This window comes from Hyla sarda, chromosome 4, assembly GCF_029499605.1.
Source record: "Hyla sarda isolate aHylSar1 chromosome 4, aHylSar1.hap1, whole genome shotgun sequence".
NCBI classification, from domain to species: domain Eukaryota; kingdom Metazoa; phylum Chordata; class Amphibia; order Anura; family Hylidae; genus Hyla; species Hyla sarda.
The window spans coordinates 213,530,526-213,549,599 of NC_079192.1; the positions used below are offsets into that span (position 1 = coordinate 213,530,526).

Below are 19,074 nucleotides of genomic sequence, written 5' to 3' on the forward strand. Positions count from 1 at the left end.
TTAGGTAGGCAGTATGTTCTCCCACATTAGGTTGGCAGTATAGTTCCCCCACATTAGGTTGGCAGTATGTTCCCCCACATTAGGTAGGCAGTATGTTCTCCCACATTAGGTAGGCAGTATAGTTCCCCCACATTAGGTTGTAGTTTCCCCCACATTAGGTTGCAGTTCCCCCACATTAGGTTGCAATTCCCCCACATTAGGTTGCAGTTCCCCCACATTAGGTTGCAGTTCCCCCACATTAGGTAGGCAGTATAGTTCCCCCACATAAGGTTGGCAGTATGTTCCCCCACATAAGGTTGTAGTTCCCCCACATTAGGTTGCAGTTCCCCCACATTAGGTTGTAGTCCCCCCACATTAGGTGCAATATAGTTCCCCCACAGACATACAGCCTTCAGCCATATACAGTGTATAGGCCATAGCAGTAGGTCCTGGGACCGGAGGAGCGGTGGTCGGAGCATCAAAGCTGAAGTGTAGCTGGTAACTTACCATGCCGGCCAGCGCATGTCCTCCTCCTCAATGCTCTGATGCTCTGCTCCTCTGTTCCTATGGGCGCACGCACAGAGCATCAGTGACGTCCCTGGTGCGCTGCCTCCCAGTGGCCCCTGCATTTTTAAAGTTAACGCGGGGCCGCAGAAAGGTAACCAGGACATCCTTGTGTTTCGAAAAGATCTTTCAGGACACAGGGATGTCCCAGTTTGCCCCGCCTGGTGAACTATGACCACGTGCCCACAGAGGGGGCTCGTCGTGTTAACTGTGGCACGGATGCCATAGGTTCGACATCACTGGTATATACTGTATATAGAGGTTTTAAAAAACACTTAAATTGATGTGATCTAAGGGGATACAAGGTGCTCAACTCCAAGTGCAGTTGTGCACCTAGTTGGAGTGGAGGACCTGCACCTATGGATCACAATGTGGTTTCACAACTGTGGTTAATGTAAACAATGACATTAGCTTAACCTCAAAACTGATGTAAAACTGAGACATTAGCCATTATATCCTTATATGAAGGAAACACTTGAGCTCGCACACCACGCCAAGGTTTCTCAAATGGTGCGGGTCCTATCAACTAACCTACCTGGCCAGATAAATAAAACCAGGAACCAAATTACGGCAGCGATAGGCCTGACTTGCAGATTGCTCCTCAGTCACCTCCAGTGTGAATCTAAGCACACATACAATGGGATTGAGTAGACAGGCTACAAGCCCCACCCCTGGTTGGTTCATTTATAGCAGGCCTCACAGGTGAAACCCTAATGCTACCCAGCAAGATAAAAGGGTGCATTAGTATAAGCCTTAAGCAAAGACATAATGGCTTATATTTGCATGAACATGGTTATAGCAGGAAAACTCAACCCCAAGTGCAGTTGTGCACCTTTGCTGGGGCGGAGGTCCTGCACTTGTAAACCGTTGCTAAGGTCGATCCCCAGCAGAAATTGCATGCAATGGAGGATGCCTGCAAACAGTCACAAGTACCACAATGGCATCCTAACACCAGATAAATGTGTATGTGGATGCGTTAAACATGAGGTATAAGATCCTTTAGTGCACTAGAGTCAAGCACTCTTATACAGTATACAGCAAGCTTCATCCTAGTAAACAGAGAGGTAAAGTCCTTTAGTGCACTAGGATCTAGAAGCTATATATTGCAGGTTACATATAAGCATGCAGAGAATTTAGGTGTTTTAAAATACTCGGATCTATCACAGTAATCCATAACGGCCTACATCCTAGTATGCCTAGTATGCAGGGACGCTATGAACTAGTCACTAGTATTTAGCACAGGCATATATAGCAGACTTCCTCCTCCTATACAGAGGGATAAGGAGGGGCATTTACTAAGGGGTTTAGTCATTTTTTCGGACTATTTTTGGCGCAAAATTGTCGCAATTGCGCCTACCCTATTTTTCGTGCGACTTTCTCTAGCAAGAGCTGGAAAGTAAAAAAAAAAATTCCCACTTGATTTACGCTAGTTTGCATTCTTGACTTGCAGTGGTCAGGTATTTATTAACAGAGACAGTCGCAGTTGCGCAATAAACTGTCGCAACGGCCGTAAAAATTGACTAAATTTACTCCAGCTCCAACATGGAGCAGGAAAAGCTACTGCCGCCCGGGCTCCGACATACTTTCTCCCCGCTACCCTCACTGCGCTACCGGGACACTGCAGTGATTTACATCCCACCCCTCTCACCTGCCAGCGCCACACAACTCCCATCTATCTGCTGTTGCAAGACTACAAGTCCCAGCATGCCCTTACAGTGAGGACACGCTGGGAGTTGTAGTCTTGTAGCAGCGGGAGCTGGGGGGGGGGGGATATCAGTGTCCCCTTAAGTGAGGGTAGCGGGAAGGCCGTATGAGGAGCCCAGGCGGCTGCACTGTAATGTCAGCCCGGGCTCCTGCCCTGACAGCCAAAGGCTTTGGCTGTCAGGGCATGCTGGGTGTTGTAGTTTTGCAACAGCTGGAGGGCCACAGTTTGCAGACCACTGGTTTGTGGTCTGTAAACTGTAGTCCTCCAGCTGTTGCAAAACTAAACAGATGAAGGGGACCGGCGAAGATGTTCACTTACCCTTCCGAGGCTCCAGCGACGATCGGTGATGGAGATCGTCGAGCGGCACTGTCACGCGGCATTGTCGCGCGGCAGTGTCTTGCGGCAATGTCGTGCGGCGCTGGATCCTACGGAATCCGGTAGGTTGCCCAAGCCCTAAGGCAGTGTTTCCCAACCAGGGTGCCTCCAGATATTGCAAGACTACAACTCCCAGCATGCCTGGACACCCTTTGGCTGTCCAGGCATGCTGGGAGTTGTAGTTTTGCAACATCTGGAGGCACCCTGGTTGGGAAACACTGGCCTAAAATGAAGTAGAAAAAAACAGGGTAAAATCCAGACTACATAGTAAAAGATTAGTAAATGCCCCTCAAGATCCTTTAGTGCACTAATGTCTAGCACAGATATACCGTATTTATCAGGGTATACCACGCACCGGCCTATAACACGCACCCTCATTTTACCAAGGATATTTGGGTAAAAAAAGTTTTTTACCCAAATATCCATGGTAAAATGAGGGTGCGTGTGTGCGCGTGTATACCCTGATACATCCCCAGGAAAGGCAGGGGGAGAGAGGCCGTCGCTGCCGGCTTCTCTCCCCCTGCCTTTCCTGGGGTCTAGAGCCGTGCTGCCGGCCCTTCTCTCCCCCTGGCTATCGGCGCCGCTGCCCGTTCTGTCCCCCTGACTATCGGTACCGGCGCCCCATTGCCGGCGCCGATAGCCAGGGGGAGAGAAGCGGCGCCGACAGCCAGGGGGAGAGAAGGGGCAGCGGCACCCATTGCCGGCGCCGCTGCCCCGTTGCCTCCCCCCATCCCCAGTGGCATAATTACCTGGGTCGGGTCCGCGCTGCTGCAGGCCTCCGGCGTGCGTCCCCTGTGTCGTTGCTATGCACGGCGCGGCGCACTGACGTCATGCGCCGCACCGTGCAGCGCATAGAAACGACGAAGGGGACGCACGCCGGAGGCCTGCAGCAGCGCGGACCCGACCCAGGTAATTATGCCACCGGGGATGGGGGGAGGAAACGGGGCAGCGGCGCCGGCATTGGGTGCCGCTGCCCCTTCTCTCCCCCTGGCTATCGGCGCCGGTACCGATAGTCAGGGGGACAGAACGGGCAGCGGCGCCGATAGCCAGGGGGTGAGAAGGGCCGGCAGCAGGGCTCTAGACCCCAGGAAAGGCAGGGGGAGAGAAGCGGGCAGCCTTTCCTGGGGCGGTATCGGCGTATAACACGCACATAGACTTAAGGCTAAAAATTTTAGCCTAAAAAGTGCGTGTTATACGCCGATAAATATGGTACATATAGTACACACAAAGTTATGTATCAATATTTGAAAGTTCAATTTTTACATGCATTTCTATATGCCCGGCTACTTTTTAAATTTTTTTTTAAATATGATCACATGATTCCTCTTAACATAACAATGTTTAAATTCAAATTGCACCAGATAAAGATATAATATCCCAGATAGTATACAGTTGGAGTCAGTCAGTTTCTAGAGCAACATAGAAAGTTTCTTAATTCAAATCTTTTCCCTAGGTCAAAAAGGGAAATTTGAAGAGCAACAAGGGACAGAGGGATTTGGGTCAAAGGTATGAATTTTGGGGGACTATCTCCTAATATAATGTTTCTCAAACTGTGAGTCACCCCCTAGTTTAAGAAACACTGATGAAGGCAGAGTTCACCAAAGTAACTATAAGCTGCACAGTTCTTTCCCTGGCTGCAAAAGTCACTGGTCAAGCAACATTGTTGCCTCATTCTGTACTAATTCTAATGTTATACAGAGTTAAGGAGAGAAATGAAAGGTGAACTGAACAATATATTTTGTTTCGAATGGACTTTCACCACAGATGCTCAGGCCCAGGTATCACTCTGACCTGTCTGATGAGGTCCAGGCAGTGATACAATTTAGGATGCCATATGCTAGTATACAGAGAGATAAGTTCTTTTGGTTTACCAGTCTAGAACTGTATATATATATATGTATATATATAAACATATATATATATATATATATATATATATATATATATATATGTAGCAGACTACCTTCTAGTATACAGAGGAATAAGGTCCTTTAGTCCACCAGGATTTAGTACAGTTATACACATTATAGTAGACTACCTTCAAGTGTACAGTAGGATAAGGTCCACTAGAACCTAGCACTGTTATGCATATAGCAAATTGTTTCATTTTAGTATACAGATGAATAAGGTCCTTTGGTATACTAGGACGTAGCACTGTTGTTTATAGCTGGCTATATGCTAGAATGTAGAGGCACCAGATTTTTAGTGCAATATGATCTCAGTTATGTAGAATAGGCTGCATCATAGTATACAGAATAATAAGGCCCTTTAGTGCACTGGGATGTAAGTGTACTAAGATCTAGCATTGTTATACAGTATATAGCTGGCTATGTGCTACTATGCAGAGGGATAAGGTCCTTTAGTGCACTAGGATCTAGTATTGTTATATATAGCTGGCTATGTGCTAGTATACAGAGGAATATGGTCCTTTAGTGCACTAGGATCTAGTATTGTTATATATAGCTGGTTACATGTTAGTATACAGAGGAATATGGTCCTTAAGTGCACTAGGATCTAGTAATGTTATATATAGCTGGTTATGTGTTAGTATACAGAGGAATATGGTCCTTTAGTGCACTATGATCTAGTATTGTTATATATAGCTGGTTATGTGTTAGTATACAGAGGAATATGGTCCTTTAGTGCACTAGAATAGTAATGTTATATATAGCTGGTTACATGTTAGTATACAGAGGAATATGGTCCTTTAGTGCACTGGGATCTAATATTGTTATATATAGCTGGTTATGTGCTAGTATACAGAGGAATATGGTCCTTTAGTGCACTGGGATCTAGTATTGTTATATATAGCTGGTTATGTGCTAGTATACAGAGGAATATGGTCCTTTAGTGCACTAGGATCTAGTATTGTTATATATAGCTGGCTATGTGCTAGTATACAGAGGAATATGGTCCTTTAGTGCACTAGGATCTAGTATTGTTATATATAGCTGGTTATGTGCTAGTATACGGAGGAATATTGTCCTTTAGTGCACTAGAATAGTAATGTTATATATAGCTGGTTACATGTTAGTATACAGAGGAATATGGTCCTTTAGTGCACTAGGATCTAGTATTGTTATATATAGCTGGCTATGTGCTAGTATACAGAGGAATATGGTCCTTTAGTGCACTAGAATAATAATGTTATATATAGCTGGTTACATGTTAGTATACAGAGGAATATGGTCCTTTAGTGCACTAGGATCTAGTATTGTTATATATAGCTGGCTATGTGGTAGTATACAGAGGAATATGGTCCATTAGTGCACTAGAATAGTAATGTTATATATAGCTGGTTACATGTTAGTATACAGAGGAATATGGTCCTTTAGTGCACTAGGATCTAGCACTATTATATATAGCTGGTTATGTGTTAGTATACAGAGGAATATGGTAATTTAGTGCACTAGGATCTAGTAATGTTATATATAGCTGGTTATGTGTTAGTATACAGAGGAATATGGTCCTTTAGTGCACTGGGATCTAGCACTATTATATATAGCTGGTTATGTGTTAGTATACAGAGGAATATGGTCCTTTAGTGCACTAGAATAATAATGATATATATAGCTGGTTACATGTTAGTATACAGAGGAATATGGTCCTTTAGTGCACTGGGATCTAGCACTATTATATATAGCTGGTTATGTGCTAGTATACAGAGAAACCTTGCTTCCACAAGGATCCAGGCACAGCCGTAAGAGCAGATCCATAAGTACAGTACAGGGAATTGATAGTAATAAGCTACAATACGGAGCTGTGGTGCTGGCCTCCTCCTCCTCTCTGGTTGCCTGGCAAACACACACAGCCTCTCTCTCACACTTCACTACCGGGTTATAAAGAGAGGAGAGAGCAGACAGCTCCCATCCCTCCTCCTCCTCCTCCCCCTACTGCTCTCCATCCTTCCCCTCCCTCTGCCCCTCTGCCAGTTATTACTGTACAACTAGTACACACACACGCTTACACACACTCACTGTGCCAGCTGCCAGCATGGAGATCAGCTAGTGACACTCACACCTGCATGTATGCCTATAGTGTGTACCAACATACAGCTGGAGCAAGAGGCTACACTACTTCTCCTCCTCCTTCCTATTCCTGCTGCTGCTGCAACCTCCCCATCCCCAAAGCCTGGCCATTCATCAGGAACCACCAAGGAACCCCCTCTTCATCTCCGCCACAGAACCAGGGGCCATGTCCAAGACCTTGAAGAAGAAAAACCACTGGACCAACAAAGTCCATGAGTGTGTGATTGACAGGAGCCTGGAAGGGGAGCTGGGCTTTGACATCAGAGGGGGTGCTGAGAATGGCCAATTTCCTTACCTTGGGGAGGTAAAGCCTGGGAAGGTGTCCTATCAGAGTGGCAAACTGGTACCTGAGGAACTAGTGTTGGAGGTGAATGATACTCCAGTGGCTGGACTCACTATCAGGGATGTACTGGCTGTCATCAAACATTGCAAGGACCCCATCAGAATTAAGTGTGTAAAACAAGGTAGGAGTGTTTCTTCTCTGTACTCGTACTGCTGTGCCAGTGTAATACGCATGCCATAAGCCCATGCACAGTCTATTGTGTAGTACACGCTGATTTGTGGCTTTGTCGTTGTGGCATGCCATTCCCTGATGACATACGGTGACTTGAGTTAGCATCATGTAAACAATACGGGCATGGCATGCTTGGGGTACCTGCAGGATGCCATTCTTTAGGCATCTCACATGGGAATGATCACAAGGAATAAGCCCAGCCCTGCAATGCAGCGTTATATGCAAAGGGAAACACATCCACATTCAGGAGTTGCCTGAGTAACTTTGTTTTCGCAGCTGTATTAATGACTTGTTGGAGTTTGGGGATTTCTTGGTGCTGGCACAGTGTGCGTGTGTGTGCCCGAAACAGCAAGGTGCTGTAAGTTCAGGACATGGACAGTCGTGTCGCAGAATGAAATGGAACTACTATGCTGGAGTATGCTAAAGACTGCACGTTGTTATTGATGATGGCTGCGTGCGCCCTGTGCGATCGTAAGCTTGGGTTTAGCATGTATTATTGATGGGCACCGTACGGATCCTGGCATATTAGAGCAGGGTAATGTGGATACATGCTTATTATCTGCTTGTTTGTTCGCTTTGAATGGGATTCGGAATTGATCTTTATTTCCTAGAACGGTTCTTCTCTATTTTTTTCTTCTGGTGGATTGTGTAAAGGAAAGAAACGTGAAAAATAAAAGACCTTGGGCAGAATGCAGGAGATAACATGACTGTAAATGAAATCTTTTTACAGTAGCTAGGTAACAGAATACATTGAGAACGGTAAAGCTACAACAGTACCGGCAACAGCAGTAGCATCAATGAGAGTACCTGTGACATCTCCACTAACAAGTCTTTAAATAACTTCCCCTTGTAGGGGTGTTAGGAGTAGTGTTGAGCGCTAATATTCGAAATGCAAATTTTTTTACGAGAATATCAGCACTTTGCGATTATTTAAAATATAGTAATATATATTCGTAATCATGAATATTCGTTTTTTTTTTTTTTTGCGAATATGCAAATATTCTCAAACATCGGCACTTCCAATCAGAGGACACTGATCCCTCCCTTCATTTAGGTGAAAGATATAATGGCGCATGCGCACTATGCGAATTTCATTACAAATATTCGCAAAAAGAGAACGAACATAGCGAATATGCGAATTTCGCGAACATAGGACGAATATTCATCTGTATATTCGCGAAATATCGCAAATTCGAATATGGCCCCTGCCGCTTATCACTAGTTAGGAGTGAGTGCCGGACAACTACATTAAGAGGGTAGCATACTAAAAGAGTCACCTAGCCACATACATTATGGGTCACACTACACCTGAGGACATACTGTGTATGGGTGAGAAGTGACTGGGGGGGGGGGGGGGGATATTGTTATGGTAGGATGGGAAATATTTATCAATAGAGATGAAAGAGAATCTAAACATGTTGTACTAATATCTAAAGCAACACTCAGATCTGGTTACCTGTTTGTAGAACAGTTGTTTACTCCACGAATGACTGTTCTGATATATATGAAAAACAGTACTGTCATTTTAACCCATTAACCCCTTAAGGACCGGGGTTTTTTCCGTTTTTGCATTTTCGTTTTTTGCTCCTTGCCTTTAAAAAATCATAACTCTTTCAATTTTGCACCTAAAAATCCATATGATGGCTTATTTTTTGCACCACCAATTCTACTTTGTAATGACGTCAGTCATTGTGCCCAAAAATCTACGGTGAAACGGGAAAAAAAATCATTGTGAGACAAAATTGAAAAAAAAAACGCCATTTTGTAACTTTTGGGGGCTTCCGTTTCTACGTAGTACATTTTTCGGTAAAAATGACACCTTACCTTTATTCTGTAGGTCCATATGATTAAAATGATACCCTACTTATACAGGTTTGAATTTGTCGCACTTCTGGAAAAAATCATAACTTCATGCAGAAAAATTTATACGTTTAAAATTGTCATCTTCTGACCCCTATAACTTTTTTATTTTTCCGTGTATGGGGCGGTATGAGGGCTCATTTTTTGCGCCGTGATCTGAAGTTTTTAACTGTACCATTTTTGCATTGATAGGACTTATTGATCGCTTTTTATTAATTTTTTCATGATATAAAAAGTGACCAAAAATGCACTATTTTGGACTTTGGAATTTTTTTGCGCGCACGCCATTGACCGTGCGGTTTAATTAACGATATATTTTTATAATTCGGACATTTCCGCACGCGGCGATACCATTTATGTTTATTTTTATTTTTATTTACACTGTGTTTTTTCTTTTATGGGAAAAGGGGGGTGATTCAAACTTTTAATAGGGAAGGGGTTAAATGATGTTTATTCACTTTTTTTTTTGCACTTTTTTTTTTGCAGTGTTATAGGTCCCATAGGGACCTATAACACTGCACACACTGATCTTTTACATTGATCACTGGTTTCTCATAAGAAACCAGTGATCGATGATTCTGCCGCATGACTGCTCATGCCTGGATCTCAGGCACTGAGCAGTCATTCGGCGATCGGACAGCGAGGAGGCAGGTAGGGGCCCTCCCGCTGTCCTGTCAGCTATTCGGGATGCCGCGATTTCACCGCGGCTATCCCGAACAGCCCACTGAGCTAGCCGGCATGCTTTCGGTTTCACTTTAGACGCGGCGTTCAACTTTGAACGCCGCGTCTAAAGGGTTAATAGCGCGCGGCACAGCGATCAATGCCGCGCGCTATTAGCCACGGGTCCCGGCCGTTGTTAGAGGCTGGGCCCGAACCGCTATGACGCGGGGCCACGCCGTGGCCCCGCGTTATAGATCGGGAGTGGACACATGACGTTCCAGTACGTCATGTGTCCTTAAGGGGTTAAGGACCGGGGTTTTTTCCGTTTTTGCATTTTCGTTTTTTGCTCCTTGCCTTTAAAAAATCATAGCTCTTTCAATTTTTCGGACAGCGAGGAGGCAGGTAGGGGCCCTCCCGCTGTCCTGTAAGCTGCTCGGGATGCCGCAATTTCGCCGCGGCTATCCTGAACAGCCCACTGAGTTAACCGGCAGCTTTCACTTTCGGTTTTAGCCGCGTGGCTCAGCTCTGAGCGCACGGCTAAAGGGTTAATAGCGTGGGGCCGCGATCGGCGCTGCGCGCTATTAGCGGCGGGTCCCGGCTTCACTATGACCTGGGCCCGCCGTGATATGATGCGGGGTTACCGTGTAACCCCGCGTTATATCAGGGGAGCAGGACCAAGGACGTACCAGTACATCCTTGGTCCTTAAGGGGTTAAGATAAGAACGAGCGCTATGATTCTACTAGTTGTGGTCACCAAACTGTGGACCTCCAGATGTTGCAAAACTACAACTCGCAGCATGCCCGGACAGCCGTTGGCTGTCCGGGCATGCTGCGAGTTGTAGTTTTGCAACATCTGGAGGTCCACAGTTTGGTGACCACTGTCCTAGAGTCTTAGAAATAACATTAATAATACTTATTGTATTCGAGTTTGATCCCTTAAACATCACACTACTGTGTATAACTACACCAATGAGCCAAGACCACTGACAATGTTTATGACAAGAAATCTATTCAGTCACTTTTGAATTAAATGATCAGTTTGAGTTAAATGATCATGATCAGGAACGCAACGAGAGGCATTATGGGTAGGATCTGGTGATCTGTATGGCACACTATGCCTTACATAAGACCCAGGACTTTACATTTAATCAGGGTTACTGAGTGTCAGATTAATGACAGCTCTGAAGGGATGAGAACAGTCAGGTTATTTACAAGAGCTTGGAGACAATGAAGTGATCTCATGACACTACTTCCATCTCCACCAGGCCCCTCCGCTGACATGAAGTCATCTTGGGAAGTAACACTGAATACATTTCTTGTGCTCGTGTGAAATGCAGCAATGCTGATCCTCAGAATTTACCTGTGAGCAAGCGTGACAAAGATTTAAAGGGGTACTCCGGTGGAAAACGCCACAGTGCCGGCCAGGAGATCACGAGGGGGTCCAAGCAACCGGACCCTCGCGATCAGACATGTCATCCCCTATCCTTTGGATAGGGGATAACATGTATAGGGGCGGAGTATCCCTTTACATCAATCAGGATTTGATAAGAAGAAATATACACTGCTTAAAGGGGTACTCCGGTGGAATTTTTTTTTTTCTTAACCAACTGGTACCAGAAAGTTAAACAGATTTGTAAATTACTTCTATTAAAAAATCTTAATCCTTCCAGTACTTATTGGCTGCTGAATACTACACAGGAAATTATTTTCTCTTTGGAACACAGTGCTCTCTGCTGACATCATGACCACATTGCTCTCTGCTGACATCTCTGTTCATTTTAGGAACTGTCCAGAGCAGCATATGTTTTCTATGGGGTTTTTCTCCTACTTTGGACAGTTCTTAAAATGGCAGTGTTGCCACCCCCTCCTATCCCCTGCCATTGGTCGCTCAGGCTGACCACCAATCGCAGGAGGGGGGCGGGGGGGGGGGGGGGCGGTTAGAGTTCATTTCCCCCCGCTCTGCCCACCGATAGAAGTTGGTGCAGAGCGTGGGGAATACGGGCGGCGAGGGGGGAGCATGGTCCGGCTTACCCGGACCGGTGGAGGTATCCTGGACCAGCGGTGGTGGCGACGGCAGTTGGAGCGGCCGGAAAGTGCGGCGTGCAGAAGGCTACAGTGAAGATGGCGGTAAGTGATCTTCTCTGTGGCCTTCTAAAAGCTGCAAAACTACAACTCCCAGCATGCCAACACAGCCAAAGGTTTTGCAACATCTGGAGGGTCACAGTTTGGAGACCACTGTATAGTGGTCTCCACACTGTGGTTCTCCAGATGTTGCAAAACTACAACTTTCAACATGCACTGACTGTCTGGGCATGCTGGGAGTTGTAGTTTTGCAACATCTGAAGTGGCAAAGTTTGGAGACCACTATAAGGTGGTCTCCAAACTGTAGCCCTCCAGATATTGCAAAACTACAACTCCCAGCATAGCTAGACAGTCAGGGTTGCTGGGCGTGTAGTTGTGCAATATCTGGCCCTTCATTTGTTGCAGAACTACAATTCCCAGCATGCATGGTCACTCTGGGATAACTTGAAGTTGTAGTTTTGCAACATCTGGAGGGCCACAGTTTGGAGACCACTACTTAGCAGTCTCCAAACTGTCCTTCCCCAGTTGTTGCATAACTACAACTCCAAGCATGCCCAGACTGTCCAGGCATGCTGGGAGTTGTAGTTCTGCAACATATGAAGGGCCAGATATTGCAGAACTACACACCCAGCATCCCTGACTGTCTGGCCATGCTGGGAATTATAGTTTTGCAACAGCTGTGGGCACACTGGTTGGGAAACACTGAGCTAGAGTCTGTTTCCTAACTCAGTGTTTCCAACCCATGTGCCTCCAGCTGTTGCAAAACTACAACTCCCAGAACGCACTGGGAGTTGTAGTTTTGCAACAGCTGGAGGCACATTGGTTGGAATCACTGAGCTAGAGTCTGTTTTCTAACTCAGTGGTTCCCCACCAGTGTGCCTACAGCTGTTGTAAAACTACAACTCCCAGCATGTATGATCTGCCAGTGCATTCTGGGAGTTGTCATTTTGCCACAGCTGAAAGTTTGGGGCGCCCCCCCCCCTCCCATGTGAATGTACAGGATACATTCACACGGGCGGGAGTTTACAGTGGGTTTCCTTCTACAAGTTTGAGCTGCGGCAAATTTTCCGCCGCAGCTCAAATTCCCAGCAGAAAACTTATTGTGAACCCTCGCCTGTGTGAATGTACCCTAAAAACACTACACTACACTAACAAATAATAAAAAGTAAAACACTACATATACACCCCCTTACAAGTCCCCTCCCCTCCCCAATAAAAATGAAAAATGTCTCATACGGCAGTGTTTCCTAAACAGAGCCTCCAGCTGTTGCAAAACCACAACTCCCAGTATTGCCGGACAGCCATAGACTGTCCTGGCAGGCTGGGAGTCTTGCAACAGCTGGAGGCACCCTGTTTGGGAATCACTGCTGTAGGGTTTTACTGTAGGTAACCGGGTCCGCCCCTATTGCAAATTCCTTATTCAGGCCTCAAATGTGCATGGCGCTCTCTCACTTCGGAGCCCTGTCGTATTTCAAGGCAACAGTTTAGGGCCACATATGGGGTATTTCCGTACTCGGGAGAAATTGAACTACAAATTTTGGGGGGCATTTTTTCTTTGCTGTTATGGCACCATAGGGGCTTCCTAAATGTGACATGCCCTCCAAAAACCATTTCAGAAAAATTCACTCTCCAAAATCCTACTGTCGCTCCTTCCCTTCTGTGCCCTCTACTGCGCCCACCGAACACTTTACATACACATATGAAGTATTTCCTTGCTCGAGAGAAATTGGGTTACAAATTTTGGGTGGCTTTTTCTCCTATTACCCCTTGTAAAAATTCAAAAACTGGGTCTACAAGAACATGCAAGTTTAAAAAATTTAGATTTTGAATTTTCTCCTTTACTTTGCTGCTATTCCTGTAAAACACCTAAAGGGTTAACAAACTTTCTGAATGTTATTTTGAATACTTTGAGGGGTGCAGTTTTTATAATGGGGTCATTTTTGGGGTATTTCTAATATGAAGGCTCTTCAAATCCACTTCAAAACTGAACTGGTCCCTTAAGAATTCTGATTAAGAAAATTTTGTGAAAAATTGGAAAATTGCTGCTGAACTTTGAAGCCGTCTGATGTCTTCCAAAAGTGAAAACATGTCAATTTTATGATACAAACATAAAGTAGACATATTGTATATGTGAATCAATCTATAATTTATTTGGAATGTCTGTTTTCCTTACAAGCAGAGAGCTTCAAAGTTAGAAAAATGCTAAATTTTCAATTTTTTCATGAAATTTTTGAATTTTTCACCAAGAAATGATGCAAGTTTCGACGAATATTTACCACTAACATGAAGTAGAATATCACGAAAAAACGTTCTCTAAATCAGAATGAAAAGTAAAAGCATCCCAGAGTTATTAGTGCTTAAAGTGACAGTGGTCAGAATTGCAAAAAATGCTCCCGTCCCTAGGGTTATAGTGGGCTCTGTCCCCAAGGAGTTAAGCAGTGTATATTTCTTCTTATCAAATCCTGGTTGAGGTAAAGGGGTACTCCGCCCCTATACATGTTATCCCCTATCCAAAGGATAGGGGATAACAAGTCTGATCACGAGTGTCCGGTTGCTTCGACCCCCTCGTGATCTCCGGCCCGGCACTGTGGCGTTGTGGTCATGGAAGCCTGGGGCTTCTGTGAGCGTGTTGTCATGCCACGCCCCCTCCATTCATGTCTATAGGAGGGGGCATGACGGCTAGTACACAGCCATCATTCCTCCTCCCATAGACATGAATGGATGGGGCTGTTTTTGCCAGTCATCCGGCACTGCATGGAGCTTGCTCCATGCTCGGATGACTGGGGTGCCGCGGCAGAGATCACGGGGGTCCCAAGCAGCCAGACCCCGTGATAAGACATGTTATCCCCTACCTTTGGATCTAGCAGCGGAGTATCCCTTTAATCCAAAATTTAGAGGAGAGAAGCCTAGAACATGTATTGAATATTTTTAGTTGGGCTAAGGATGTTTATCTGAAGGTTAGCTTTACCTTAGCTTTTTGATCTCATGGGTTATATGACTCATATTTCTCTTTGCGCACTTTTCATCCTCTATTCATTAATACTTTACTGATGTCAGGAACTGAGCTGTAGGTGTTTGCTGTACCCTGTGTGTGAAGAAATTGGCGGAGTATATGTTGGAGCTTCTGGAAAATGTCCATATCATAGACGAGGATATCAGTCTGACTAAATAGCATATCATAATTTGGGATTGTGCGTTATGCTGGTCAGAACTATAGTTACACTCTTTCTGAGAGATAAACATCTTGGTTTTGTTCGGACCCTAAGTGATATGTTATGAAATATGTAATTATCCAATTGCACAAATAAAAATATACTTAGTTCTACAGAGAGAACTATTTCACATCTGTATAGATTTCACTAACCTTATGCCTAATATAATCCCAGTGCAAGGGAGTGAAATTAGTAGGATAGTCTTAGGCAAGGGTCAACAATGCAAAACTAGTCATGTGTTGAATGTTTCTATTATCTCACAGCACTTGAAGCATATCTAAACATGTACATTGGGACATATAAGTAGCTAGAAAGTTTTATTATACCGTGATTAAAGGAGTACTCCAGGATATTAAACTTATCCTCTATCCTAAGTGTAAGATCGTGGGAGGGTCCAACCTCTGGGACCCCCCTGTATGGCGCCACGGCTCTCCTTCTAAATGGAGTGTGTCAACTACCATACAAAGTGATGGCTGACATGCCTCCTCCATGCAGCTCTATGGGAGAGCCGGAGATTCCTGAATTAAGCACTTCGGCTCTCCCATAGAGACGCATTGAGGGGACAAGTCTGCCACTGCTTCTCGCGGTGGTCAACATGCTCTATTCAGGAGGAGAACTGGGCGCCAAGTGGGAGATTGCGGGGGGGGTCACCTGAAACAGAAAGAGAATGTGCTGGCTCGTTTTGGTGGTTTGTTGGGATCTGAACACTCAGACCCAGACCAATAAAAATTTTGATATGTCTCTATGACATATCACACATTTTTTATTTCTTTTGCACTTTAAGTTTGCATGACAAATATTTGTCAGCTCTCCACTATGCATCCATGGAAGGATGGTGTGAGTCTTGATATGGAGCATGCAAGGTGCACAGGGCTAGGTCAGTTCCCAGGTGCATGTCAGTGAAACATCCAACAAATATTTTACCTCCAAGGATATAAAACATGTTGATGTGTATTTACTAAAAGTGATAAAATGCAGACATGGTTCAATCTATAAAAATTCTTAGCATTGTCAAATTATATAAAAATCATATTCCATGACAATAAACTGAGTATCAATTTTACAAGAGACTCAAAACTGGTATACGACCAATGATTTCTAGAAAAGCGGTATATAAAATCCTTAATAGGAATATAAACACATTATTTCATGTGATGGTTGTGGATGTTTTGCTCCTCTTTACAACTTTAAAGAGTACCTGTCACCAAATTAAAACTTTTAATATAGTGTTCCTTGTGTAATTAGCAGACAATTTCCAATTCACTTACTTTTCAAATCATCAACATAAATATGTTTAACCCCACAGTTTTATTTTTTTGCACTTTTGTATTTTCCACCTCACCTTGTAAATATCAGAACGCTTTCAATTTTGCTCCTACAGACCCATATAAGGGCTTGTTTGTTGCGCCTCCAATTGTACTTTTTGATGACATCAATCATTTCAACCAAAAATTTATGGCAAAACCAGAAAAAAATGATTTGTAACTTTTGGTGGCTTCCAATTCTACGCAGTGCACTTTTTGGTACAAATGACAATATGTATTTATTCTGTAGGTCCATATGGTTACAGTGATACCCAATTTATATAGTTTTTTATTTTTTTTATTTTACTACTTTAAAAAAATTATAACTACATGCACCAAAACTAGTAAGTTTAAAATTGTCATCTTCTGACCCCTATAACTACACTTTTTTTTAGCCCCCATAGAGGACTATTACATGCAATCCTTTGATTGCATACACTGAACAATGCTATGCCATAGCATAGCATTGATCAGTGTAATCTGTGCTCGATTTCTCTAGCCTAGATCTCAGGCTTAGAGCAATGGAGCTACGATCGGACAGCAAGGAGCAAGGCAAGGCACCCCCGCTGTCCTCTCAGCTGTTCGGGACGCCGCGATTTCACCGTGGCGGTCCCAAACAGCTCCGCTGAGCTAACCAGCAGTATTTTCTCCCGGTTTAGATGCCGCAATCAACGTTGATTTCTGTGTCTAAAGGGTTATACCGGACATCAGCCCGATCAGCGATGTCCGGTATTAGCCGTGGGTCCTGGCCGTTGATAGCAACCGGGACCCAGCAGATACGAAGCGCGGTCAGCTCCTGAGAGTGCTTCACATAACGGGAACCAGCCATGGGCATAAATATATGCTCGTGATTGTTAAGAGGTTAAAATGAAATTGAAAAGATCGCCACTAAATTAAAGCAATTAAATCAGTGAGTTTGATCTCCTCCCGGCCTGGCAGGAGTCCAAACTCAGGAAGTGTTTCTCTGGACGGAGCTTGATTTTCACAGACTGAAGGCTGTAGGAGAGCCTCACTCATAGCAACACATACTGAAACATGCACAGAGCCTGAGGTCTTCTATTCATCACAGTTCTGCAACACTGTGAGGGCGGAAGTGGTCCCTCAGCAGGCTTCAGTGATATCATGCCTGCTGGAAACTCCTACTTTCTCCTGTTGGGAGATTGCACTATGTGAGCAAAAAGAATGGTAAGATACACAGCTTTTTAAAGCTCTGAATTTTTTTTTTTAGGGGCTGGAGCGGTGTTAGGAGTAATTAGCCTTTTAGAACAGTTTATTTGGTGACAGGTACTTTTTACATTTTCGGCCCCACGTAAAATGTCTTTAAGAATCTCATGCCCTGATTTCCCTCTCCCTCGGGGAGTTCCTTTTCCATTAATAGGGTCAGTAGATGATTGAACATGGTTATTCATGTTACACTCCATATGAGTGAGCTTGCAACAACTCTGGCTAGACATAGTTCATCTTTATTATCAATATTCCTGTTTTATTTATTAGATACTGTATATGCATAATTTATAATAAAACAATGAATAAAATCATTCAGCTATTTTTATTTAAGGAATATATTATTTTGGGCACAATAACTTATAATACAAAAAGTGTGGGTTACCTAGTGTCTTTTTTCAATTGAGTATGAAAAATAAACCCATGAAGAAAAAACATTATGTGGAAGATATTGTCTTTTAGATATCATACAGAAGTAAGAATGAATCCTGACCATCTAATGCCACGTGTATTGTAAACATATATCTGACCTATTATAGAGCTCTGATACATGAAACAGGGTATAAACCACATCAGAGACACCTATCTATAGACAGCACTGGTCTAGAGATTTCCTCTCCTCATCACTTAGGCTAAGCGTGGCCCTGGGCACAATCAAAAGTAGGGCCCCAAAAGTCGTAATAGTGCACTAACCAGATTTGCTCATTTTTGATCATTTCAAATAGCATAAAAAAAATCTAAAAAGCAATTGAAAAGTCCCATGAAAACAAAAATGGTACCTATAAAAACTACAAATCACAGTGCAAAAATGACCCTTGTACATCCCCATATACAGAAAAATAAGAGTTATAGGGATCAGAATAGTACAATTTTATATTTTTGAATAGTTCCCCTCACATTAGGTTGTAATTCCCCCACATTAGATTGGCAGCACAGTTCCCCCACATTAGGTTAATGATCTAAAAGGAAAGCAGAAGGCGCTCCATGTGCGGGATCAGCAGGTCAGGCCCATAGGGAAAGGGAAACGATCTATCCCACGCCGCTTACCAGAGTTGGTTGTGTGCACACACACAACAATGGGAAGCGCCTGTAGATGCTTGTGTCCTCATCCGCAGCCCTCCTCAGAGGCAGTAGATAAGCAATTTGACAGTGTAATAGGAGATGTCGGCGCATGCCTGATGAAGCTGCGCATGCGCAGTGAAACGCGTTGCATCTAATAAACCCAACTTGATTTTATGCTTCACTCCTCCTGGTTTCTTCATCCAGCGCCGACATCTCCTATTACACGGTAAAATTGCTTATCTACTCCCATATTAGGTTGGCAGTCTAGGTCCCCCACATTAGGTTGGCAGTATAGTTCCCCCATATTAGGCTGGCAGTATAGTTTCGCCAACATTAGGTTGGCAGTATAGGTCCCCTGCATTAGGCTGGCAGTATAGTTTCCCCCCACATTAGGTTGGCAGAATAGTTCCCCCACATTAGGTGCAGTATAGTTCCCCCACATTAGGTGCAGTAAAGTCCCCCCCCCCACATTAGGTGCAGTATAGTTCCCCCCACCATTAGGTGC

At 44.2% G+C, this 19,074-nt stretch overlaps 1 protein-coding gene across 9 annotated transcripts in view; it reads left to right on the forward strand.

Annotated features, from left to right (window-relative positions):
• Positions 1–6,534: 6,534 nt before the first annotated feature.
• Positions 6,535–19,074, forward strand: part of MAGI2 (membrane associated guanylate kinase, WW and PDZ domain containing 2) — a 923,418-nt gene continuing 910,878 nt past the window's right edge. For 3 of the 9 annotated variants that reach the window (XR_008892612.1, XM_056573435.1, XM_056573439.1), the window contains exon 1: positions 6,537–7,115. Coding sequence is in view for 8 of the 9 variants with exons in the window: in XM_056573435.1 (XP_056429410.1) it covers positions 6,818–7,115 (298 nt within the window). In the remaining variant the exon portion in view is untranslated. Of the gene's footprint in view, positions 7,116–19,074 lie in introns of all 9 variants that reach the window. The other 6 variants (XM_056573426.1, XM_056573428.1, XM_056573436.1 and 3 more) reach the window with 5 other exon arrangements.